Source organism: Carcharodon carcharias, chromosome 13, assembly GCF_017639515.1.
Source record: "Carcharodon carcharias isolate sCarCar2 chromosome 13, sCarCar2.pri, whole genome shotgun sequence".
NCBI classification, from domain to species: Eukaryota; Metazoa; Chordata; class Chondrichthyes; order Lamniformes; family Lamnidae; genus Carcharodon; species Carcharodon carcharias.
Genome location: NC_054479.1, coordinates 2,011,838 through 2,038,408, shown reverse-complemented (window position 1 = coordinate 2,038,408; position 26,571 = coordinate 2,011,838). Strand labels below are relative to the sequence as shown.

At 44.9% G+C, this 26,571-nt stretch overlaps 1 protein-coding gene across 2 annotated transcripts in view; it reads right to left on the bottom strand.

Annotated features, from left to right (window-relative positions):
- The window catches only part of rilpl1 (Rab interacting lysosomal protein-like 1), a 91,757-nt gene that overhangs the window by 26,219 nt on the left and 38,967 nt on the right, over nucleotides 1–26,571 (bottom strand). For both annotated transcript variants that reach the window (XM_041203507.1, XM_041203508.1), the window contains exons 2-3: nucleotides 18,068–18,218; nucleotides 11,240–11,361 (exon numbers count right to left, since the gene is read on the bottom strand). In XM_041203507.1, coding sequence (XP_041059441.1) covers nucleotides 11,240–11,361; nucleotides 18,068–18,218 — 273 coding nt within the window. The remainder of the gene's footprint in view (nucleotides 1–11,239; nucleotides 11,362–18,067; nucleotides 18,219–26,571) is intronic.

The window sequence follows — 26,571 nt, the reverse complement described above, 5'->3', positions numbered from 1 at the left end:
CGTTACAGTCCCATCCTAAAGACAGCGACACGTTACAGTCCCATCCTAAAGACAGCGACACGACACGTTACAGTCCCATCCTAAAGACAGTGACACGTTACAGTCCCATCCTAAAGACAGCGACACGTTACAGTCCCATCCTAAAGACAGCGACACGTTACAATCCCATCCTAAAGACAGCGACACGTTACAACCCCATCCTAAAGACAGGGACACGTTACAACCCCATCCTAAAGACAGGGACACGTTACAACCCCATCCTAAAGACAGGGACACGTTACAACCCCATCCTAAAGACAGCAACACATTACAGTTCCGATCCTAAAGACAGTGACACGTTACAGTCCCATCCTAAAGACAGGGACACGTTACAACCCCATCCTAAAGACAGCGACACTTTACAATCCTATCCTAAAGACAGCGACACATTACAACTCCATCCTAAAGACAGCGACACGTTACAACCCCATCCTAAAGACAGGGACACGTTACAATCCCATCCTAAAGACAGGGACACGTTACAGTCCCATCTTAAAGACAGCGACACTTTACAACCCCATCCTAAAGACAAGGACACGTTACAGTCCCATCCTAAAGACAGGGACACATTACAACCCCATCCTAAAGACAGCGACACGTTACAATCCCATCCTAAAGACAGCGATACGTTACAATCCCATCCGAAAGACAGCGACACGTTACAACCCCATCCTAAAGACAGCAACACATTACAATCCCATCCTAAAGACAGGGACACGTTACAATCCCATCCTAAAGACAGCGACACGTTACAATCCCATCCTAAAGACAGCGACACGTTACAACCCCATCCTAAAGACAGCGACACGTTACAACCCCATCCTAAAGACAGCGACACGTTACAACCCCATCCTAAAGACAAGGACACGTTACAGTCCCATCCTAAAGACAGGGACACGTTACAACCCCATCCTAAAGACAGCGACACGTTACAACCCCATCCGAAAGACAGCGACACGTTACAACCCCATCCTAAAGACAGCGACACGTTACAACCCCATCCTAAAGACAGCGACACATTACAACCCCATCCTAAAGACAGCGACACGTTACAATCCCACTCACCCACACGAAGCATCACCAGTTAGGATATGTCAACAAAACAATGCAAACTTGCACAAGTGATGTTTCAGAGCAATAATCCAGGAAAGGTTTGAACCAACAATGGCCCAATTTTCACCCTGCAGGGTTCAGTATAAGGAACTGATGGATCAAAGGGCAACACATACTCACTGTACAGGTCAGGTGTTTTACCACACCCTGAGCTCACTGTGATGGCACAACACAACATCTTAACAACTCACATTTCTTTCTCCTCACTTCTCTAATCTGGTCAGTGTGTCTCTTCCAGATTCCCCAGGGAGATTCGACATCATAGGTCAGTGGTCCTCGACGTTTGACGATTCTTCCCAGGAGCCACTTTGTTGTTCCACAGTAATTTCAGGCCCAAACAGACTGATTCAGATTAAACTCACAAGCTGGTTTACTTGTGTCACGTCACCTTTTCTGGTCAAGCTGCCTTGAACCAATCTTTCCTTTCAAATCCGGACACAGTAAATCCATTCTGGTACACAGTCGTCTTCCAAACATCAGCTCAGCAGGAGGTATGCCTGTTGTTGAATGTGGGGTGTTGTGATATATCATCAAAAAGTTCTTCAGTTTCAACTTCCAATCAGTTTGTGTCCTCCTCTTCAATATGGCTGTTTTGAATGGCTGGACAAAGTGCTCCGCTTCACCACTTGAGGGTGGGTGTGAGATGAGATGAGAATCTGCTTGGTCCCGTTGTTTTTCAGGAATGTTTGAAATTCAAATGATGTGAACTGTGTGCCATTGTCAGACACAATCTGCTCCGGCAATCCAGAAGTAGTGATCACATTCCGAAGAGCATCAATGGTCTTTGCTGAAATCGTTGACTTCATGGGAATAACGAGACCACTTTGTGAGGGCATCCAACACAATCAGGAACGTATGTCCGAGAAGTGGTCCGGCAAAGTCCATGTGAAGTCTCTGCCATGGGGAGGTCAGTTCAAGCCCACTGATGTAATGGGGCAGGTACAGGAAAAGACCTCATTTCTTGGCCTGGAAGACAATCACTGACTGTGCCTTCAATGTCTTAATCCAGGTGTGGCCACCATGCTATGTAGATGAGCTAATGTTTTCATTTTGACGATTCCCATGTGACTGAGGTGAAGTTCATCCAACACTCATGTTTGGAATTTTGGAGGAATAACAACTCTGATTCCCCATAACAAACAACTGTCTTGCAGAATCAGCACAAACCTACGCATGTAGTAAGATTTAAGCTCAGTAGTCACTTCTTGAGGTACACACCAACCCTTCCATGTGTACATTAGAGACCACAGCATCCCTCTGCATCTCAAGTTGAATTTGATCCGCTTTAACAGGTAACATGTCTACCTGGTTCACACTGGAAGCAGTGACTTCACTTCGGGTTGTGGAGCTGTGATGTAACGGAATTCTGGAAAGTGCGTCCACCAGCTCTTTAAAGCTTTCAGCTGCTGGCTTGTCAGGAGCAGTGAGATTTTGAAGTAAAAATGCAATTTTTCATTCCGATGACTATAAGAAATACTGAGGCCTGCTTTTCCCCTTCAACCTCATTTTCAATAAAAAACTGTTCCATTTGCTCCACATAAACTACAGGGTCCATAGTAGTTGGATCAAAAGCCTCTAATAATGATCCCATCCTCATCACCATTTGAAATGTTTTGTCACTTGTTAACAGTTAAGAATACACACACACAGCTATCTGCTTCTGAACTCCAACTTCCTGTGTGAAAAACAGGAGGCTCCTTTATTCCTTATTCTCTGCCAGAGGGCAAAACATCTGGGACTTAGCGCACCTTACTGGCAGGTTTTATACAACAATGCTTTTTAATGAAAATGTCTTTTTACAAAAAAAGTATAAACATTAAACACAAGCATCACGCACACTGGACAACATCTAGTCATCAGGTGTCAGGTAATCAATGGGGAGGTTTAAAGCTACAGTGAGGGGGTCTGAATAATGATCAGGGGTGAACAGTGATCGGGGTGAGGGGAACTCTGTGCAACTTTCTCTTTCCCTTGTATGGAAACAGAAAATTCTGGAAATACTGAACAGGTCAGACTGCATCGGTGGGGTAAGAAACAGTTAATGTTTCAGATCGATGAACTTCCATCACAATAGATGCGAGATCATAGAATAGAAATATTTCTGACTCCACATGTGCTGCCCGAATTGCTGAGTATTTTTTTTTTATCATTTTCTGTTTTATTTCAGATTTTTTCAGCAGCCATGATATTTTGCTCGAGTATCTCCTTTTATTGGGTAGAATGGGATGATACTCTCTGGAGTTCAGAAGAATGACTGGTGATCTCATTGGAACAAATAAAATTCTTAGCAAGTTTAACAGGTTAGATGGCTGAGGAGTAACATAACAGTTAGGAGCAGGAGTAGGTCATTCGGCCCCTCGAGCCTGCTCCCCCATTCAATGTGATCATCGCTGATCCTCTTTGTCAACACCATATTCCCGTGCTCTCCGCATACCGCTTGACGCTTTTAGAGTCTAGAAATCTATTTCCTTCTTAAATATATTCAGTCACTTGGCCTCCACAATCTCTGTCGTAGAGAATTCCACAGGTTCATCATCCTCTGTGTGAAGAAACTTTTCCCCATCCCAATCTTAAATGGTCTACCCCATATCCTGAGACTGTGACCCCCTTGTTCTTGACCCCGCCCCCCCCCGGACCCCAGCCAGAGGTAACATCATCTCTGCATCCAGTCTGTCCATCCCTGTCAGAATTTTATATGTTTCAAATGAGATCCCCTCTCATTCTTCTAAACTCCAGTGAATACAGGCCTAGTCGTCCCAATCTCTCCTCATATGACAATCCTGCCATCCCAGGAATCAGTCTGGTGAACCTTCGCTGCACTCCCTCTATGGCAAGTATGTCCTTTCTTAGGTAAGGAGATCAAAATTGCACACAATACTCCAGGTGTGGTCTCACCAAGTCCTGTATAGCTGCAGTAAGACATCCGTGCTCCTGTACTCAAGTCCTCTCGCAATGAAGGCCAACATACCATTTGCCTTCCTAACTGCTTGCTGCACCTGCATGCTTGCTTTCAGTGACTGGTGTACAAGGACACCCAGGTCCCTTTGTACATCAACACTTCCCAATCTATCACTATTTAAATAATACTCTGCCATTCTGTTTTTCCTACCAAAGTGGATAACATCACACTTTCCCATGTTATACTGCATCTGCCATGTATTTGCCCACTCACTCAACATTCTAAATCGCCTTGAAGCCTCTTAACGTCCTCCTCACCACTCACATTCCCAAGTAGTTTTGTGTCGTCAGTAAATTTGGAAATACTACATTTGGTTCCCTCATCCAAATCATTGATATATATTGTGAATAGCTGGGGCCCAAGCACTGATCCGAGGTACCCCAATAGTCACTGCCTGCCATTCGGAAAAAGATCCATTTAATCTTACTCTGTTTCCTGTTTGCTAACCAATTCTCAATCCATGCCAAAATATTTCCCCAATCCCATGTGTTTTAATTTTACACATTAACCTCTTACATGGGATTTTATCAAAAGCTTTCTGAAAATCCAAATACACCACATCCACTGGTTCTCCCTTATCTATTTTGCTAGTTACGTCCTTGAAAAACTCTAATTGAACTATAGAACCATATTAAGGTTACGGTGCAGAAAGAGGCCATGACCTGGAGTTGTTGAACTCAATATTCAGTCCGGAAGGCTGTAAAGTGCCTAGTCGGAAGATGAGGTGTTGTTCCTCCAGTTTGCGTTGAGCTTCACTGGAACAATGCAGCAGGTCAAGGACGGACATGTGTGCATGAGAGCAGGGTGGTGTGTTGAAATGGCAAGCGACAGGGAGGTCTGGGTCATGCATGTGGACAGACCGAAGGTGTTCCGCAAAGCGGTCACCCAGTCTGCATTTGGTCTCTCCAATGTAGAGGAAACCGCATTGGAAGCAGCAAATGCAGTAGACTAAATTGAGGGAAGTGCAAGTGAAATGCTGCTTCACTTGAAAGGAGTGTTTGGGCCCTTGGACAGTGAGGAAAGGGGAAGTAAAGGGGCAGGTGTTGCACCTTCTGCAGTTGCATGGGAAGGTGCCGTGGGAGGCGGTTGAGCTGTAGGGGGTGATGGAGGAGTGGACCAAGGTGTCCGGGAGGGAACGGTCCCTACGGAATGCCGACAGTGGGGGTGAAGGGAAGATGTGTTTGGTGGTGGCATCATGCTGGAGTTGGCGGAAATGGTGGAGGATGATCCTTTGAATGCGGAGGCTGGTGGGGTGATAAGTGAGGACAAGGGGGACCCTACCATGTTTCTGGGAGGGAGGAGAAGGCGTGAGGGCGGATGCGCGGGAGATGGGTCGGACACGGTTGAGGGCCCTGTCAACGACCGTGGGTGGGGAAACCTCAGTTAAGGAAGATATGTCAGAAGTGCCGTTTTGAAAAGTGGCATCATCGGAACAGATGCAACGGAGGCGAAGGAACTGAGAGAATGGGATGGAGTCCTTACAAGAAGCAGGGTGTGAGGAGCTGTAGTCGAGGTAGCTGTGGGAGTCGGTAGGCTTGTAATGGATATTGGTGGACAGTCTATCACCAGAAATTGAGACAGAAAGGTCAAGGAAGGGAAGGGAAGTGTCAGTGATGAACCACGTGAAAGTGATGGAGGGATGGAGATTGGAAGCAAAATTAATAAATTTTCCAAGATCCAGACGAGAGCATGAAGCCACACTGAAGCAGTCATCGATGTACCGGAGAAAGAGTTGTGGGAGGGGGTCTGAGTAGGACTGGAACAAGGAATGTTCCACATACCCCAGAAAGAGACAGGCATAACTGGGGCCCATGCGGGTACACATAGCCACACCTTTTATTTGGAGGAAGTGAGACGAGTTTAAGGAGAAATTGTTCAGTGAGAGAACAAGTTCAGCCAGACGGAGGAGAGTAGTGGTGGATGGGGATTGTTTGGGCCTCTTTTCAAGGAAGAAATGGAGAGCCACCAGACCATCCTGGTGGGGGATGGAGGTGTAGAGGGATTGGACGTCCATGGTGGGGGATGGAGGTGTAGAGGGATTGGACGTCCATGGTGGGGGATGGAGGTGTAGAGGGATTGGACGTCCATGGTGGGGGATGGAGGTGTAGAGGGATTGGACGTCCATGGTGGGGGATGGAGGTGTAGAGGGATTGGACGTCCATGGTGGGGGATGGAGGTGTAGAGGGATTGGACGTCCATGGTGGGGGATGGAGGTGTAGAGGGATTGGACGTCCATGGTGGGGGATGGAGGTGTAGAGGGATTGGACGTCCATGGTGGGGGATGGAGGTGTAGAGGGATTGGACGTCCATGGTGGGGGATGGAGGTGTAGAGGGATTGGACGTCCATGGTGGGGGATGGAGGTGTAGAGGGATTGGACGTCCATGGTGAAGAGGAGGCGGTTGGGGCCAGGGAAGTGGAAATTGTTGATATGATTTAGGCAGTGAATTCCAGGCGGCCACCACTCTCTAGATGAAAAGATTTTTCCTCATGCCTCCCCTAATCCTTCTATCAATCATCTTAAATCTATGCCCCCTGGTAACTGACCCCTCAGCTATGGGAAACAGGTCTTTCCTGTCTATCATATCCAGGCCCCTCATAGTTTTGTGCACCTCAATTAGGTCACCCCTTAGCCTCCTCTGTTCTAAGGAAAACAACCCCAGCCTATCCAATCTCTCCTCATAGCTGCAATTTTCAAGCCCTGGCAACATTCTTGTAAATCTCCTCTGCACGTTCTCCAGAACTGTGTTGTTATGTTGTGACCAGAACTGTACACAAAATTCTAGCTGTGGCCTAACTAGCATTTTATACAGTTCCGTCATTATGTCTCTGCTTTTGTATTCAATACCTCGCCCAATAAAGGAAAGCATTCTATATGCTTTCTCGACCACCTTGTCCACCAGTCCTACCACCTTCAAGGACCTGTGACCATGCACTCCAAGGTCTCTCACTTCCTCAACCACTTTCAATAACTTCCCGTTTATTTGAGTATTCCCTTGCTTTGTTTGCCCTCCCAAAATGCATTATCTCACTCATTTCAGGACTGAATTCCATTTGCCACTTCTCCGCCCATTCAACCGGGCCATTGATATCATTCTGGAGTTGATCGCTATCCTCTTCGCTATCAGCTACATGGCCAATTGTGTGTCATCTGCAAATTTCCCAATCATGCCTCCCACATTTAAGTCTAAATCATTAAAATATACAACAAACTGCAAGGGCCCTAACACTGAGCCCTGTGGAACACCACTGGAAGCCAGATTCCATTTGCAAAAACATCCATCAACCATTGCCCTTTGTCTCCTGTCACTGAGCCAATTTTAGATCCAATCTGCCACCTTCCCCTCAATCCCATGGGATCTCACTTTCCTGACCAGTCTGCTATGTGGCACCTTTACTGAAATCCATGCAGGCAACATCCACTACACCACCCTCATCAACCCTCTTCGTTAGATCCTTTAAAAATTCTAATAAGTTAGTAAAACACTGCCTTCCCCTAAAAAGCCATGCTGACTATAAACATGATTTCCCTTTCATAAATCCATGCTGACTTTGTGTAACCCTGTTGATATTTTCTAAGTGTCCTGTTATTACATTCTTTAAAATAGATTCTAGCATTTTCCCTACTACTGATGTTAGGCTAACCGGTCTGTAATTCCCTGTTTTCTCCCGCCCTCCTTTTGTAAATAGTGGGGTTACATTTGCCACCCTCCAATTTGGCAGGAGTGTTCCAGAATCTATAGAATTTGGAAGATGATAACCAACACTTCCACTATTTGCACAGCCACCTCCTTTAGTACCCTGGGATTATCAGGCCCTGGGGATTTATCAGCTTTCAGTCCCAGTAATTCCTCCAGCACTGTTTTTTCACTAATACTAATTTCCTTCAATTCCTTTTCTCAATAGACCTTTGGTTCCCTAGCATTTCTGGGAAGTTATGTGTGTTTCCTCCGTGAAGACGGAACTAAAGTAGTGTTTAATTGCTCTGCTATATCCTTGTTCTCTATTATAAATTCACCCCTTTCCAACTGTAAGGGACCTACAATTGTCTTCACTAATCATCTTCGTTTTACATACTTATAGAAGCTTTTACAGTCCACTTTTACGTTTTTTTGCAAGTTTACCCTCATACTCTATTTTTCCTCTATTAATCAATCTCTTGGTTCTCCTTTGGTGAATTCTAAACTGCTCCCAATCCTCAGGCTTGCCACTTTTTCTAGCAACTTTATATGACTCCTCTTTAGATCTAATATTATCCTTAATTTCTTTTATTAGCTATGGTTGGGCCGCTTTTCCTGTTGTGTTTTTGCGCCAGTAAGGAATGTATAACTGTTGCAATGCATGCATTCGTTCCTTAACTATTCACCATTGCCTATCTACTGTCATGCCTTTTAATGAAGTTCCCCAATGTATCTTAGCCAACTCACCCCTCATACCTTCGTAGTTTCCTTTTTATAGATTTAGGACCCTAGTTTCAGATTGGGCTACTTCACTTTCCAACCTAATGAAGAATTCTGTCTTGTTATGATCACTGTTCCCTAAAGGTGCCCGCACAACAAGATCATTAATTAACACCTTCTCGTTGCACAATATCAAATCTAGGATAGCCTGTTCCCTAGTTGGTTCCTTGACAACTGGTCTAAAACACCATCTTGTACACACTCCAGGAATTCATCCACCACAGTATTGTTGCTAATTTGGTTTGCACAGTCTACATGTAGATTAAAGTCACCTATGATTATATTAGTACCCTTGTTACGGGAATCTCTAATTCCCTGTTTAATGCCACCCCCTACCTTACCACTACTGTTTGGAGACCTGTAGACAACTCCCATTAATGTTTTCTGCCCTTTGTTGCTTCTTAGCTCCACCCAGACTGATTCTACACCTAGATTTTCTGAGCCAATATCCTCTCTCACTATCGCACTGATTTCATCCTTAACTAACAATGTCATGCCACCTCCTTTTCCTTTTTTCCTGTCCTTCCTAAATATTGAGTACCCTTGGATATTCAGTTCCCAGCCTTGGTCACCCTGCAACTAAGTCACTGTAATTGCATTCATATCGTACCCGTTTACATCTATTTGAGCTGTTAATTCATCTACTTTATTGCGAATGCTCCGTGCATTCAGATACAATGCCTTTAGACTTGTCTTTTTAACATTTTTACACACTTTTTTGTACTACGGCTCTATTTGCTGCCAGCCCTTGTTTCTTTGGTCTTCCACCTTTTGCTTTCTCCTTTTGTCTTTTATTTTTATCTTTGTTTCACTCTCATGCCTTCCTGCTCAGGTTCCCATCCCCCTGCCACTCTGGTTTAAATCCTCCCCCATAGTGCTAGTGAATACCTCTGTGAGGATATTGGTCCCGGTCCTGATGGGGTGCAACCCGTCCAGTTTGTACAGGTCACATCTTCCCCAGAATCTGTCCCAATGCCTCAGGAGTCTAAATCCTACCCTCCTACACCATCCCTCCAAGCATGCATTCATCTTGTCTATTCTCCTATTCCTGATCTCACTAACACGTGGCACTGGGAGTAATCCTGAGATTACTACTTTTGAGGTCCTGCTTTTTAATTTATTTCCTAGCTCCATATATTCTGCTTTCAGGACCTCTCCCTCTTTTTACTTATGTTGTTGGTACCGATATGGACCATGACCTCTGGCTGATCACCCTCCCCCTTCAGAATGTCCTGCAGCCGCTCAATGACATCCTTGACCCTGGCACCATGGAGGCAACATACCACCCTAGTGGCCACAGAAATATCTATCTGTTCCCCTCAGGATACAATCCTCTATCACTATTGCTCTTCCACTTTTTTTTCTCCCTCGCTCTCCCCGTGCAGCTGAGCCACTCCTGGTGCCACAGATTTGGCTCTTGCTGCATCCCCTGAGAAACCATCTCCCCCATCAGTATCCAAAATGGACAACCTGTTGGAGAGGGAGATGGACCCAGGGGACTCCTGCACTACATGCCTCGTGCCTTTACTCTGTCTGGCAGATACCCTTTCTGGCTGTGCACTCTTCACCAGCGGTGTAACCACCTCAGTGGCTATCTGACAGTCTAAGCGTGCTATCCACGAAGGTCTCATCCTTGTGGATGCTCCGATGGAGAGTTTAGAAAACAGGGTTATAGCAACAGGATAAGGGTTCAGCCAATTAAGGCTGGGATGATGAGAAATTTCTTCAATCAAAGGATTGTGAATCTTTATAATTCTCTACCCAAGAGTTGTGGATGTCAGTCTTTGTATATACTCAAAGATTGAGATGGATGTATTTTTGCTCACTAAGGGATATGGGGATAGTGCGGGAAAGTGCAGTTCATGTGGAAAATCAGCCGTGACGTTATTGAATGGTGGAGCAGGCCTGACTTTAGTCTTTTCATGTTCCTAATGCTGGTATTCTTATGTAACCCCTCACTAACCTGCTGAGAGAAAGTAACTGGACGCAAGCAAATGTGGGACTTGGCAATGGACCAGTACCACAAGACATGGGCTGTTCACATTTCAAGACATCCAGTGCCAGGTCCCAAGCGGACAACATGCTATTCCAGAGGCTGCCTGGGAACGTATACAATATAACCAGGCAAACCCCCCTAACCACACCCAATCCGGAGTTGGAAATTATCGCTGCTTCTGCATCATCGCTGTGTCAAAGTCCTGGAACTCAACACCCTCATGTCACATACTGCAGAGGTTCAAACTGCCACTGTGGGATTTGATGTTGCATCCTCTGGATTACTAATCCAGTAACGTATTAACTACACTGTCATACTCCATGATCTATGTTCCTGTACTGGACCTCACCAGCCTGCTCTGCTGGCTTCAAAAGGCATCAAATATCCTACACCATAACAGGAACTATAATCCAAAGTAGCCCATCACTTCGGAATGTCTCCAAGAGACGAGACAAGGCACTCTCAGTCCAAGTCCGGGCCGCGAGTGAACTAATTAGGGTGTAGCTACTTCTGGTCATTTAATCCACTTCTTTCCAAAGCTTTTATCAATGTCAGGGAACCATTGTAATAATTTCCTTGGAAACAGGGAAGAGTGAAAATTACAAGTAAAAGCGACATGCCCTGCATCAGAGGTATTATTAATCTCAGTCCATGTTGAAGGGACAAACACTTACTGCCTCCACATCTTCGTTTTTCAGAGTTAGCTCTCGGTCTTTAGCTCTGAGCTCGTCCCGCTGTTTATCAACCACCTCCTTCAGCTTCTTCATCACTTGCCATTCCCTTTCTGACATCCCAGCTGAAAGACAAGTGAGAGGTGTTAGTGGAGAACAGTAAGCGAGAGCTACCAATCAGGTCTTTCTTTTCCAACTCTCCTGTTAGAATATTAAATCAATTTTCAGGGACATGGGCATCACTGGCATTTATTGCCCACTTCATGCTCGCAGGTGTCAAAGCTGTGTAACTTGCTTGCCGCTTCAAAGACCCTGCGATAGAGAGAGTGAGGAGTGGTATCATGCTGGAGTGTGACCAGATTGAGTTATCAGATATTTGAACGACAAAGACTGTGTAAATAAGCAAATCTGTTGAGCTGGTTGTAGCATATTGTGCAATGCTATGTTTTATAAGGATAGGAAACTGCCACGTTAAACAGATAATACACTGGAGCTAAAATGCACATGCAAGATCCTTTGAGGACACAGAGATTATCTCTGTTAAACTATGATTGAGTTCATATAACAATCAGTTATGGGACTGCAGATAGTCTGGCTCTGGCCCCTGAAGAACTCCTTTTTTAAAAATATTATTTTTGAAAGGGTAACACAGAAATTTGACTTTGAGACAGGAAATATATACCAGACATTGTTTTTAATAATCAATTGACAGATAAAATTCCATCTGGTCGTATTACCAGCAGCATACTGAAACAATTGCGTACTGCAGACCCGGATGATATGCTCGGGTGTGAATACCTCAGTCAGAAGGCAGCAATTAAAGCCGTGAGCCTCTGATCTCAAGACAAGCGGCCCAATTTACATGGACCACTCTTGTCAGAGTGATTCCAATATCGATTCCACTCTCTAACAAATCAATAAGACTGTTAAATATATTCTGAACATAACAAACTTGTGACTTAGGATACAATAAATAAATATCTGGTGTGACATTCAATGGAGTCAGTATCCTACAGAGAACAGAATAGTCATTGCTCTCCAGCTCTCCTTTGAGAGTGGAACAGATCAGCATCGAGATCTGGGAAGCTTTCAAATGGGGAGCTGGAGCTACTCCCCAAGCTCATTTCATTTAGTCTCCTTCGTGGGGCAAGTTTAACCTGACCTGCTCCATATGGAGACTGACAGGATTGGGAGCAATGCTCATTTTATGACCCTCTCGACTTTACTCTCTATTGAAATCAGTGCAATAACGAGTGGTGTGTAAAAATTGGCATTCCCATGGAATTCCACTCAGTGAACTGAACTCAGCTAAAATTTCTCCGTCAGAATCAGGAGGGGGAGGAGCTCATAATCATTAGTCTGGGCTGGAATCCAATTAGATTCCACACACAAGGGTGCTCAAATTCACTTGTGCTGCTTATTGTGACTAGACAATTCTGCTTGTGGTAAAAATACATTTAATTTTCCTTACAAAATGACTTGACCTTTGGTATTTTGATCTCTTTTCACATATCAAAGTTCAAATATAAGGGCTCACCAGAAACACAGAAGTGGGTCTCCACATTAAGATGTACTCTTCATGCTTTAGATGTCATCCTGTGAGACTTAGGGGGCATACGGTGGTCAAGAGTCTCCCCAGCAAGGTCTGACTGATCTCTAGGTGTGTTTAGCACCTGCTAATCCACTCAGGCCTTAGGGCGGGGAGGTGGGATTGAATCTCAGCTTAGAACATCCAGGAAACAAAAATAACTTTACAAATTAATGTCAGAGGGCTCTCAGATATTTAGATGACAGATCCTGAATTCTGTTTCTATTTTAGTTCTCACATCACATCCCAGGATACCGAAAACACAGCCTGCTGTTGCAATGCACTTCATAATGTCACTCATTGTTTGAGGCATTTTAGGATAAAGCACTCGATGTAAGTGGGGATATTATTAGAAGAGTCAAAGTTTTACATGCCTATTCCACATTTGTATTCATATATGTGACCAGATGGAATTTTATCTGTCAACTGATTATTAAAAACAATGTTTGGTATATATTTCCTGTCTCATACCTCAAGTTTCACAGTCAAATTTCTGTGTTACCCTTCCAAAAAGGAGTTCTTTGGGGGCCAGAGCCAGAATACCTGCAGTGTGCAGGAAACGTGTGTTTGGACACATCAAATCCAGAATTGTACTAGGAACAACTGGATTTCGGAAGCTCCTCCCACAAGCTCAGTGTGCCCCAAAGTGCTTTGCAGCCATTGGAGTACCTCTGAAACAAAGATATTACTGCGATGTCAGTAACACAGCAGCCAACGTGCACACGTCAATCTCTGCCAAACAAGGGAACAGAGAAAATAGGAACAGGAGTCAGCCATTTGACCCCTGAAGCCTGCTCTGCCTTTCAATAAGATTGTGGCTGATGTGATTATGCCCTTAACTCCCATTTCCTGCCTGTCCTACCCAACCTGCCCAATAACTCTGGACTCTCACAAAGATCAAAAACCTGCCTTGAGTATATTCAATGACCCTGACCTCTACTGCTCTCTGTGGAAGAGAATTCCAAAGATTAAACACCCTCAGAAAAGCAATTTCTCCTCTCCTCCATTTTAGGTGCGAGGCCCCTAGTTCTAGACTCCCCCACGAGGGGAAACATCCTCCCAGCATCCACCCTGTCAAACCCCCTCAGAATCTTATATGTTTCAATAAGATCACCTCTCATTCTTCTAAACTCCAGTTAGTATAGGCCCAACCTGCTAAACCATTCCTCACAAGACATTCATCCCAGGAATTACCTTAGTGAACCTTCTCTGAACTGCTTCCAATGCAAGTATGTCCTTCCTTAAATAAAGAGACTCTATACACAGTAGTCTAGACGCAGCCTCACCAATTGTACAGCTGCAGCAAGATTTCCCTACTTTAACACTCCACGCCCCTTTGCAATAAACAGTCCATTTGTTTTCTTAATTATTTGCAGTACCTGCATGCTAACTTTTAGTGATTCATGTACAAGGACACTCAGATCCCCCTAAACCACAGCATTCTGCAGTCTCTCTTCATTTAAAAAAAAGAGTCAAATCTTTACGAGCTGGCATATGCAGGGAACGGGTGATGCTGGTTAATCAAAAATGCTACTTCATGAAGAGTTTGGTTTACCAATGGAATACAGTGCAATATTGTAGCAGGAACTAATATGCAAATATTCACCAAGTAAAAAAAGTAGTCTTTTTACTTTGAATCTTCAACAGCACTTTAAAACATTAAGTATAAAAGAATACAGTCTCCAGGTACAGAATCCAGATAACTTTGCAACAGCTTCCAGTTAGTAAAGTGATGATTCATATTCGGGGAACATCAGAAATTCCGGTGAAAGGAGAATTCCAGTTGTTGAGTGCCGGATAACACAAAGTTTATTATATTGCTTGCTTACCTACCTTCGTACCGTCATCAAATTTGGCTAAAATACACTCGGTCCCTTCATGAAAGTCATTAACATAGATTGTAAATAGTTGAGGCCCCCACACTGAGCCTGTGGCTCTCTGCTAGTTAGTTTGCCCACCTGAAAATGACCCATTTATCCAGACTCTGTTTTCTGTTAGTTAGCCAGCCCTCTATCCATGCGAATATATTACGCCCAACTCCATGAGCTCTAATCTTGTGCAGCAACCTTTTATGTGCCATCTTATCAAATGCTTTTTGGAAATCCAAATACACTACATCTACTGGTTCCCTTATAACCACCCTGCTGGTTATATCCTCAAAGAACTTTGATAAATTTGTCAAACACGATTTCCCTTTCACAGAACCATGTTGACTTTGCTCAATTGTCTCATGGTTCTCGAAATCTCCTGCTCCTACTTCCTTAATAAAGGATTTCCAGCATTTTCCCAATCACAGATGCTAGGTTATGAAATTGTAATGAGTTAATGATCAGTTAATCTGTTTTAGTGATGTTGATTGAGTGGTAAATGCTGCTAGGACACTGGGGAGAACTCTCCTGCTCTTCTTTAATAGCGCGGTGGGAGTTTTTACTTGCTTCTGAGGGGGCAGATAGGGGCCTCCCCCCTCAGTCCTGCAAGGGGAGGGTCAGTCTAGACTTTTGTGTTCCAGTCTCTGGAGTGGGACTTGAACCCATGACCTTCTGATTCAGAGATGCAAAAGCGCCACCAATTGAACCAGAGGGAGGTCACAGGACAGATGACTAAAAGCTTGGTCAATGAGATAAGTTTTAAGGAGTGTCTTCAAGGTGAAGAGAAAGGTAGTGAAGCAGAGAGGTTGAGAGAGCGAATTCCAGAGTTTAGGATCTAGGCGGCTAAAGGCACAGAAGGGAAATGAAGGATGTACAAGAGGCCAGAGCTGAAGAAGTGCAGAGATCTTACAGGGCTGTGAGGTTGAAGGAGTTACAGAGATCGGGCAGGATGAGGCCACAGAGGAATTTGAAGACAAGGAAGAGAATTTTAAAAATTGAGCTGTTGCTCAATCAGGAGCCACTGTCAGTCAGTGAGTACAGAGGTGATGGATGAATAGGACTTGGTGTAAATTAGGATACGAACAGCAGGACGTTGGATGAGCTGAAGCTTATTAAAGGTGAAAGATGGGAGGTCAGCCAGGAGAACTTCAGAATAGTTGAGTATGGAGGTAACAAAAACATGGACGAGAATTTCAACAGCAGTTAACGGAGGTGGAGTTGGGCAATATTTAGCTGGTAGCAAGGGAAGAGTTTGTACAGGGGACCAAAAACAATGCCCTTGGATTTCCCAGTGTTTAACTGGACAAAACTGTCTTTCACCCTAGACTAGGTGGACGAAGCATGAAAGGATCCGTGAGGTGGTCAATGCAGCCCAGAAGAATGAAGCTTCAGGTGAGGAGGAACAGAAAAATACTCTGGATAGAGGTGGTGTTCAAATCCTCACATTGCCATTGTGGAATGTGATCATCTTCTCTGGATTAATAATCCAGTAAAATAAACACCACACCAGTCTCCCATACGGTGCAAGTGGGAGTAAACATAGAAACATAGGAACTGAAAGCCATTCAGCCCATCGAGCCTGCTCCACCATGCTGATCAAGCACTTCAATGCCTTTTTCCCACACTATCCCCATAACCCTTTATATTATTGTTAATCAGAAATCTATCAATCTCTACCTTAAACATACTCACTGACTGAGCTTCCACGGCCCTCTGGGGTAGAGAATTCCAACGATTCACAACCCTCTGAGTAAAGAAATTTCTTCTCCTCTTGGTCCTAAGTGGCTTCCCCCTTATTTTGAAATTGTGTCCCCTGGTTCTAGACTCCCCAACCAGGGGAAACATCTTCCTACATCTACCTTGTCTAGTCCTTTAAGTATTTTGTAGGTTTCAATGAGATCACCTCTCATTCTTCGAAACTCTAGAGAATACAGGCCCAGTTTCCCCAATCTCTCTTCATAAGACAGTCCCGCCAGCCCTGGAACAAGTCTGGTGAACCCTAGTTGCACTCCCTCTATGGCAATAATATCCTTTCTGAGGAAAGGGGACCAAAACTACACACAGTACTCCGAGTGCGGTCTAACCAAGCTTCTATAAATTGAAGCAAGACTTCACTACTCCTGCACTCAAATCCTCTTGTGATAAAGGCTAACATTCCATTAGCTTCCTAATTGCTGCTACACCTGCATGTTAGCTTTCAGTGACTTATGGACAAGGACACCCAAGTCCCTTTGTACATCTACACTTTCTAATCTCTTACCATTTAGGAAATACTCTGCACATCTCTTCCTTCTACCAAAGTGGATAACCTTGCATTTTTTCACATTATATCCCATCTATCATGTTCTTGCCCACTCACTAAGTCTGTCCAAATCCTCCTGCAGCCACTTTACATCTTCCTCACACCATCTAGCTTTGCATCGTCTGCGAGCTTGGAAATATTACATTTGGTCCCCACATCCACATCATTGATATATATATTGTGAACAGCTGGGGCCCAAACACTGATCCTTGCAGTACCCCACTAGTCACAGCCTGCCAACGCGAGAATGACCCGTTTATTCCTATTCTCTGTTTTCTGTCTATTCGTCAATTTTTAATCCATGCCAGTATACTGCCTCCTATCCCTTGTGCTTTTATTTTGCTAATCAACCTCCTGTGGGGGACTTTAACAAGAGCCTTCTGAAAATCCAAGTACACTATGTCCATTGACTCTCCTTTATCAATTTTGTTAGTAACATCCTCAAAAAACTTCAACAAGTTTGTCAAATATGATTTCCCATTCGCAAGTTCATGCAGACCATGCCCAATCAGAACTAGTTAAGCCCTCCTGGGAAGGTATATAAAGTACACCAGTCCCAAATTCTGATGCTCATCCTGTCCTGTTGGGCCAGTCAATCCATTTTGTTTTCCACTCCTCAATATCTGATTGTGTTAATGAGAACCACAGAATACACAGCACAGAAGGTGACCATTTCTCTCACCGAGTCTGCGCTGGCTCTTTCAAAGAGCAAGCCACTTAGTTCTACTCTCCTGCTCTTTTCCCATATCCCTGCAATACATTTCTCCAAACCATCCCTTTTGGAAGCCAATATTGAACCTGTATCCACCACTCATTCTACCAGTCAGTGCATTCCAAATCCTAACTACTTGTGTGAAAGGTTTTTGCCATTTGCCCCGGTTCTTTTGCTAATCATCTTAAATTTGGGCGAGTTATTGTAATATATCATTTCAATCGGAAACACTACATTCCACATGGAATCATTGTGCTGAATCCTGGGCTGTCCTGGGTAATTATTCTATGGTCAGTGATGGAACCAATCATTTCAAGCAACTGACAATAAATGGTGAGTTCAGGAATCTTCTTGTTTTTACCTTCCTGTTTCAGGATTTCTTCCTCAGTCAGGTTCACATCTTTGTGGGAAAGATTCATCGTCAGCTGTTTGTTTTCCTCCTGAAGTTTAGCGATCTGAGTGAGTAAATCCTGAGCTTCCCCTCTCCACACATCCTCGACAAGCACGAGCTCCTGATCAAAGACAGCAGTGTTAGAAAGTTCAGCGGACTCTGCTCCTGTAAACCTGCTCCCCACTCGCCTCCTGTACACTCACTATCCCAACAGGTTGGACTGTTTACTAACGGCTCCGTAACACTTCAGGGAACATCATCTGTGCAGCATGAAAATGAGAGTTACAGATAGTTTGCATTGGAGACAAAGTAGAGAAGGCAAAGCTTTGTTTACATCAGTACTGGATCAACAATTTTATCAATTTAGGACACCATCATTAAAAAAAGTAATAAATTGAATTACTGGCAGATCTCATGACACCCTGTGATCAGGGTCCCGAGCTCAGTTGTCAAGTGTAATTACCGCTCAGAAACAAGGCCACCCATCCAATAGACGATGCCACCATTTATGCTCCACAATTCCACTTCCACCTTACTTCATTGCACCCACTGTCCTGTCTTTCTAAGTTTTTACTAACAGTGATGAGAGCCATTGCTTGAATATCCTTCCAGGGAAATTCCTGAAAGAGATAAATCAAGGAAATTGTAACCACTCTTCACCTTGCTGATACGAGGCTCTCCCTGTTTCATCCTCTAGCACTGGCCACTCAGCTAGCCACATCATTCCTGTCTAGATCCCTCTGCCTTGCTACACACCTGCTCTCAGCATTCAAAAACCTCCTCCAAACCCTGCTCTTTCAGCCATGCTGATTATCCCATTTCATTTCCCTTCCTCTTGTTGACATTCAACCAGATAAAAGTTTTTTTGAAATCTTCCTTCACAAGGAGTGTGGTAGTTTATTTGATAACACCTCCCAAACCCACGACCACTACCATCTAGAAGGACAAGGGCAGCAGATAGATGGAAACACCAGCACCTGGAAGTTCCCCTCCAAGTCACTCACCATCCTGACTTGGAAATATATCAACGTTCCTTCACTGTCGCTGGGTCAAAATCCTGGAACTCCCTCCCTAACAGCACTGTGGGTGTACCTACACTACATGGACTGCAGCGGCTCAAGAAGGCAGCTCACCACCACCTTCTCAAGGGCAACTAGGGATAGACAATAAATGCTGGCCTAGCCAGTGACACTTATCCCAAGAATAAAAAAATACCAAAAATAACTGACTATCAGAGATCAGTCTAACAACATACCTGGCATCTTCAAGGACAATTTGATCAGTTTTAATAGAACAAGACACATTATTACAAAATAAGCACACCCTTTAACTGAACACAATACATAGGAATATGTAGAATTACAGCATGGAAACACACGACTTGGCCCAAGCTGTCCATGACGGTGGATCTACTTGATCCTTCTCCCATAATCCTTCATTTAAATTTATATTGGGGACCATCTATTCCCTTCGACCCAAGTGCTTGTCCAGCTCCCCTGAAATGCATCCATACTATTTGCTTCAAGCACTCCCTGTGGTAGCAAGTTCCACATTCTCAACACTTTTTGAGTAAAAAAAGTTTGTTGCCAATTTTCTGTTGGATTTCTTTGTGACTATCTTATATTGGTGACCTCTAGTGTTTTTCTTTCCATGAGGAAACATTCTCTCTGCTGTATCCACGCAATCAAAACCTTTCTTAATTTTAAAGACCTCAATTCGGTCACCCCTCAGTCTTCTGTTTGCAAGAGAGAAGGGACCCAGCCTGTCAATTCTTTCCTGATATGAATACTTGTCCCACGAATCTTCCCCTGACCATGGACAAATAAAAGGGTTGTTATTAAAGTCGCAATTTTATCACTCAACTTGCTGCCTTTATTATGTACAGACTTTTCTTCCAGTGAACTAGAAGAACTACTTAACACAATGACAAAAATCTAGATCTTTTTTATTCATTCACAGGATGTGGGCTTCGCTGGCTGGGCCAGCATTTATTGCCCATCCCTAGTTGCCCCTTGAGAAGGTGGTAGTGAGCTGCTTTCTTGAACCGCTGCAGTCCCTTGGTGTAGATACACCCACAGTGCTGTTAGGAAGAGAATTCCAGGATTTTGACCCAGCGACAGTGTAGGAACTGCAATATATTTCCAAATCAGGATGGTGAGTGGCTTAGAGGAGAACTTCCAGATGGTGGTGTTCCCATCTATCTGCTGCCCTTGACCTTCTAGGTGGTTGAGGTTGCGTGTTTGGAAGGTGCTGTTGAAGGAGCCTTAGTGAGTTGCTTGTGGCCCACAGCGCCTCATGGATGCCCAGTTTTGAGTTGCCAGATCTATTCAAAATCTATCCCATTTGGGTAGTGCCACACATTATGATGGAGGGTATCCTCAATGTGAAGATGGGAATTTGTCTCCACAAGGACTGCTTGATGGCCACTCCTACCGATATTGTCATGGACAGATGAATCTGTGACAGGAAGATTGGTGAGGATGAGGTCTCTTCGCATTGGTTCCCTCACCACCTGCCACAGACCCAGCCTAACAGCTATGTCCTTTAGGACCTAGCCAGCTCGGTCAGTAGTGGTGCTATCAAGACACTCTCAGTGATGGACAGTGAAATCCCCCACCCGGAGTATATTCTGCACCCTTGCCACCCTCAGTGCTTCCTCCAAGTGGTGCTCAACATGGAGGAGTACTGATTCACCAGCTGAAGGAGGGCGGTGTGTGGTAATCAGCAGGAGGTTTCCTTGCCCATGTTTGACCTGAGGCCATGAGACTTCATGAGGTCTGGAGTCGATGTTGAGGACTCTCAGGGCAACTCTCTCCCGACTGTATACCACTGTGTCCCCACCTCTACTGGGTCTGACCTGCCAGTGGGACAGGACATACCCAGGGATGGTGATGGTGGAGTCTATAAGATATGATTCCGTGAGTATGACTATGTCAGGCTGTTGCTTGACTAGTCTGTGGGACAGCTCTTTTGGCACAGGCCTGCCAGTGGGACAGGACATACCCAGGGATGGTGATGGTGGAGTCTATAAGATATGATTCCGTGAGTATGACTATGTCAGGCTGTTGCTTGACTAGTCTGTGGGACAGCTCTTTTGGCACAGGCCCCTGGATGTTAGTAAGGAGGACTTCGCAGGGTCGACATTGTTGATTCCGGTGCCTAGGTTGACGCTGGGTGGTCCGTCCAGTTTCGTTCCTTTTTGTAGGCTTCTGCTCGAACTGAGTGGCTTCCTAGGCCATTTCAGAGGGCATTTAAGAGTCAACCACAATGCTGTGGGCCTGGAGTCATGTTGGCCAGACCAGATAAGGATGGCAGATTTCCTTCCCTGGAAAGGACATGGTGAACCAGGTGGGTGTTGACAATGGGTTTATGGTCACTATTACCGAGGGCAGCTTTTAATTCCAGATTTATTAACTGTGCTGGGATTTTAACCTGTGTCCCCAGAGCATTAGCCTAGGCCTTGGATTGCTGGTGTGGTGACATTGCCACTATGTCACTGCTTCCCCCACAAAGAGGGGAAGATGCATTACACCGCCCATTAACTGGAGATCATTTGATATTCTCTGCTGGTGATGGGCGCGGCAGTCATTGTAACACAGCCGTCAACTAATCTGAACCACGGTTGAGATTAGAGTTTCACAATATGTCCAAGTGTCGCTGTGGGTCAGGCTGAGGGAAAAAGGTTGAGAGGAATCAGCCGGCATTCCAGGTCTGATCACTGCCTCGATGTCCATGTTGGAAACTGTGCATGAGAACATGTTGGGTGAAATGCAATCAGCCTCAGGCTATCAGGTTGTGCAGGAATTATCCTGGACGAGTTTAGATCACTGAAAGGGATTGGAGAGAACTTGCCAGATTTTATTTCCCCCCCGATTGGCCTGGGTTATTAATCTGGATGTTCATCTCTCCGAGGAGAATCCGATGGTTTTGGGTGGGGTGTAGAGTGTAAATTGAGTAAGTTGTGGGGGACAGGCTGGATGGAGCAGGGGGTCATTACCTGTCTGTCAATGTTCTTATCTGCCACATGCTGAATTGGAGAAAACTCAAGGAGAGCTGGCAATCAGGTGGGGACAAAGTGGTGACAGCCCCAGAGATCTCTCCCTACTCACAAATAAGCAGCTTCAGACAAGGATGGCCATAAAGCAGTGAAAAATAAAATAAAACGGCAACAATATGCAGAGCATGTCTGTGTCCAAAGAAGCCAGGAGTTGCAAGTACTGATTCTGACATTTACTTTTCCCAATTAAACCTTACCTCGGGTCTTTTAAAAAAACAATTAAAAGTGGCGTCACGGTAAATCTGTTATCTGATAGGCTGGTAGAGATTCTACACTGAATTTGAAACTAAAACATTGTTAAACTAATTAAACCAAATAAATTAATCACTTAATTAATAAGTAGAGGGTATCGAGACCAGAATCAGGGGATTACTGTTCTTAGAATTTAGCATTTATAGTAGAAATCTAGCCCTAGGGAACATATAGTTAATAAGGAGTCAATATGCAGTTATTAGATTTAAATTAATTTATTAAATAGTTCTAGAAATGGCAGTTGCTGGGGTGAAGTGCTTCACCTGTGGGATCTGGGAAATCTGTGATGCTTCAAGTGTCCCGGACAACTACATCTGCAGGAAGTTTACCCAATTGCAGCTCCTCACAGACCCGCATGGATCGGTTGGAGCAGCAGTTGGATGCACTTAGGAGCATTCAGATGGCAGAAAGCGTCATTGACAGGAGTTTTACAGACATGGTCACACCCAAGGTACAGACAGATAGATGGGTGACCGCTAGAAGGGGCAGGCAGTCAGTGCAGAAATCCCCTGTGGCTGTCCCCCTCTCTAACAGGTATACCGTTCTGGATACTGTTGGGGGGGATGGCCTATCAGGGGAAAACAACAGCAGTAGCAGAGCAGTGGCACCATGGCTGTCTCTGTTGTTCAGCAGGGGGGGTCAAAGCACAGAAGAGCAATTGTCATAGGGGAATCTATAGTCAGGGGCTCAGATAGATGCTTTGGTGGTCGTGAAAGAAACACCAGGATGGTATGTTGCTTCCCTGGTGCCAGGGTCCAGGACGTCTCTGATCAGGTACGGGACATTCTGAAGGGGGAGGTCGTTGGACACATTGGTACTAATGACAGAGGCAGGAAGAGTGACGAGTTCCTGCAGCAGGAGTTCAGGGAGTTAGGCAGAAAGTTAAAAAAAAGGACTTCTAGGGTTGTAATCTGAGGCTAGAAATAGGCTAAACACACGGTTGAACAGATGGTATAGGAGGGAGGGTTTCCGATATCTGGATCATTGGGATCTCTTCCGGGGCAGGTGGAACCTGTACAAGAAGGACAGGTTGCATCTAAACTGGAGGGGCACCAATATCCTGGCTGCGAGGTTTGCTAGTGTCACTCAGGAGGGTTTAAACTAGTATGGCAGGGGGGTAACCAGAGCAATAGGTCAGCAGGTGAAATAAATGACTGGGGACCAGTGAATATGGCCAGTAGGACTAAGAGGAAGGGCAGGCAGGGAGAAATTACTGAACACAGTGGGACTGGGGGTCTGAAATGCCTTTGTTTCAATGCGAGAAGTATTAGAAGCAAGGCGCAAGGCAGATGAGCTTAGAGCTTGGATTAGTACTTGGGACTATGATACTGCTATTACAGAGACTTGGTTGAAGGACGGACAGGATTGGCAGATAAACATTCCAGGATTGAGATGTTTCAGGCAGGATAGAGAGGGATGTAGAAGAGGTGGGGGAGTTGCACTGCTGGTTAAGGGGAATATCACAGCTGTACCACAGGAGGACACCTCGGTGGGCTCATGCAGCGAGGCAATATGGGTAGAGCTCCGGAATAGGAAGGGTGCAGTCACAATGTTGGGGGTTTACTATAGGCCTCCCAATTGCCGGCGGGAGATTGAGGAACAGTTATGTCAGCAGCTTTTGGAAAGATGTAAGAGCAATAGGGTTGTTGTGGTGGGTGATTTTAACTTTCCCTATATTGACTGGGAATCACTTAGTGCTAGGGGTTTGGATGGTGCAGAATTTGTAAGGTGCATCCAGGAGGGCTTCCTGAGACAATATGTAGATAGTCCAACTAGGCAAGGGGCAATACTGGACCTGGTATTAGGGAATGAACCCGGCCAGGTGGTCGAAGTTTCAGTAGGAGAGCATTTTGGGAAAATTATGGGAAAACCATAATTCAATAAGTTTCAAGGTACTGGTGGATAAGGATAACAGGAGTCCTGGGGTTAAGGTGCTTAATTGGAGGAAGGCTAATTATAACAATATTAGGCAGGAACTGAGGCATCTAGACTGAAGGCGGATGTTTGAGGGCAAATCAACAACTGACATGTGGGGGGCTTTCAAACATCAGTTGATAAGAATTCAGGACCGACATGTTCCTGCTAGGATGAAGGATAAGTATGGCAAGTTTCAGGAACCTTGGATAAGGAAGGATATTGTGAGATTAGTCAAAAAGAAAAGGGAAGCATTCGTAAGGGCTAGAAGGCTGGGAACAGATGAAGCCCGTGGAGAATATAAAGAAAGTAGGAAGAAGCTTAAGCAAGGAGTCAGGAGGGCTAAAAGGGGTCATGAAAAGTCATTGGCAACCAGGATTAAGGAAAACCCCAGGCCTTTTATACATATGTAAAAAGCAAGAGGGTAGCCAGGGAAAGGGTAGGCCCACTCAGGGACAGGGAATCTGTGTGTGGAGCCAGAAGAAATGGGAGAGGTACTAAATGAATACTTCTAATCAGTATTCACCAAAGAGAAGGACTTAGCAGTCAATTTGTCTAAGGAAGATTTGGCTAGGGAAAAGTGTGTAGATAGCCTGGATCATGTTGAGATCAAAAAAGAGGTGTTAGGCGTCTTGAAGAATATTAAGGTGGATAAGTCCCCAGGGCCAGATGGGATCCACCCTAGAGTACTGAGGGAGGCAAGGGAGGAGATTGCTGGGGCCTTGACAGAAATCTTTGTATCCTCATTGGCAACGAGTGAGGTCCCAGAGGACTGGAGAATGGCCAACGTTGTTCCATTGTTTAAGAAGGGTAGCAGGGATAATCCAGGAAATTACAGGCCAGTGAGCCTTACGTCAGTGGCAGAGAAATTATTGGAGAAGATTCTTCGTGACAGGATTTACTACCATTTGGAAGCAAATGGGTGTTTTAGTGAGAGGCAGCATGGTTTTGTGAAGGTGTGGTCATGTCCCACTAACTTGATCGAGTTTTTCGATGAAGTGACAAAGATGATCGATGATGGAAGGGCAGTGGATGTTATCTACATGGATTTCAATAAGGCCTTTGACAAGGTCCCTCATGGCAGACTGGTACAGAAGGTAAAGTCGCACGGGATCAACAGGGAGCTGGCAAGATGGATACAGAATTGGCTTGGTCATAGAAGACAGAGGGTGGCAGTGGAAGGCTGCTTTTCTGAATGGAGAGCTGTGACTAGTGGAGTTCCGCAGGGATCAGTGCTGGGACCTTTGCTGTTTGTGGTATACACAAATGATTTGGAGGAAAATGTAACTGGGCTAATTAGTAAGTTTGCAGACGACACTAAGGTTGCAGGAGTTGCAGATAGTGAAGAGGATTGTGAAAGGATACAACGGGATATAGATCGGTTGGAGACTTGGGCGGAGAAATGGCAGATGGAGTTTAATCTGGACAAATGTGAGGTAATGCATTTTGGAAGGTCTAATAGAGGCAGGAATTATACAGTAAATGGCAGAACCCTTAAGTGCATCGACGGGCAAAGGGATCTGGGTGTACAGGTCCACAGGTCACTGAAAGTGGCAGTGCAGGTGGATAAGGTAGTCAGGAAGGTATATGGCATGCTTGCCTTCATTGGCAGGGGTATTGAGTATAAAAGCTGGGAAGTCATGCTGCAGCTGTATAGAACCTTGGTTAGGCCACACTTGGAATATTGCGTGCAATTCTGGTCACCACATTACCAGAAGGATATGGAGGCATTGGAGAGGGTGCAGAGGAGGTTTACTAGGATACTGCCTGGTCTGGAGGTTATTAGCTATGAGGAGAGGTTGGAGAAACTCGGATTGTTCTCACTAGAGCGACGGAGATTGAGGGGCGACTTGATAGAAGTTTACAAAATTATGAATGGCATGGACAGAGTAGATAGTCAGAAGCTTTTTCCCAGGGTGGAACAGTCAATTACTAGGGGACATAGATTTAAGGTGAGAGGAGAAAACTACAGAGGAGATGTGCAGGGCAAGTTTTTTACACAGAGGGTAGTGAGTGTCTGGAATTTGCTGCCAGAGGAGGTGGTGGAAGCAGCTACGATAGTGGTGTTTAAGAGGCAGCTTGACAAATGCATGAATAGGATGGGAATAGAGGGATACGGACCCTGGAAGTGCAAAATGTTTTAGTTGACGGGCAATATGATCGGCGCAGGCTTGGAGGGCCGAAGGGCCTGTTCCTGTGCTGTACTTTTCTTTGTTCTTTTTTGTGGCGTTGGCAAATTCAACAGAGAGAT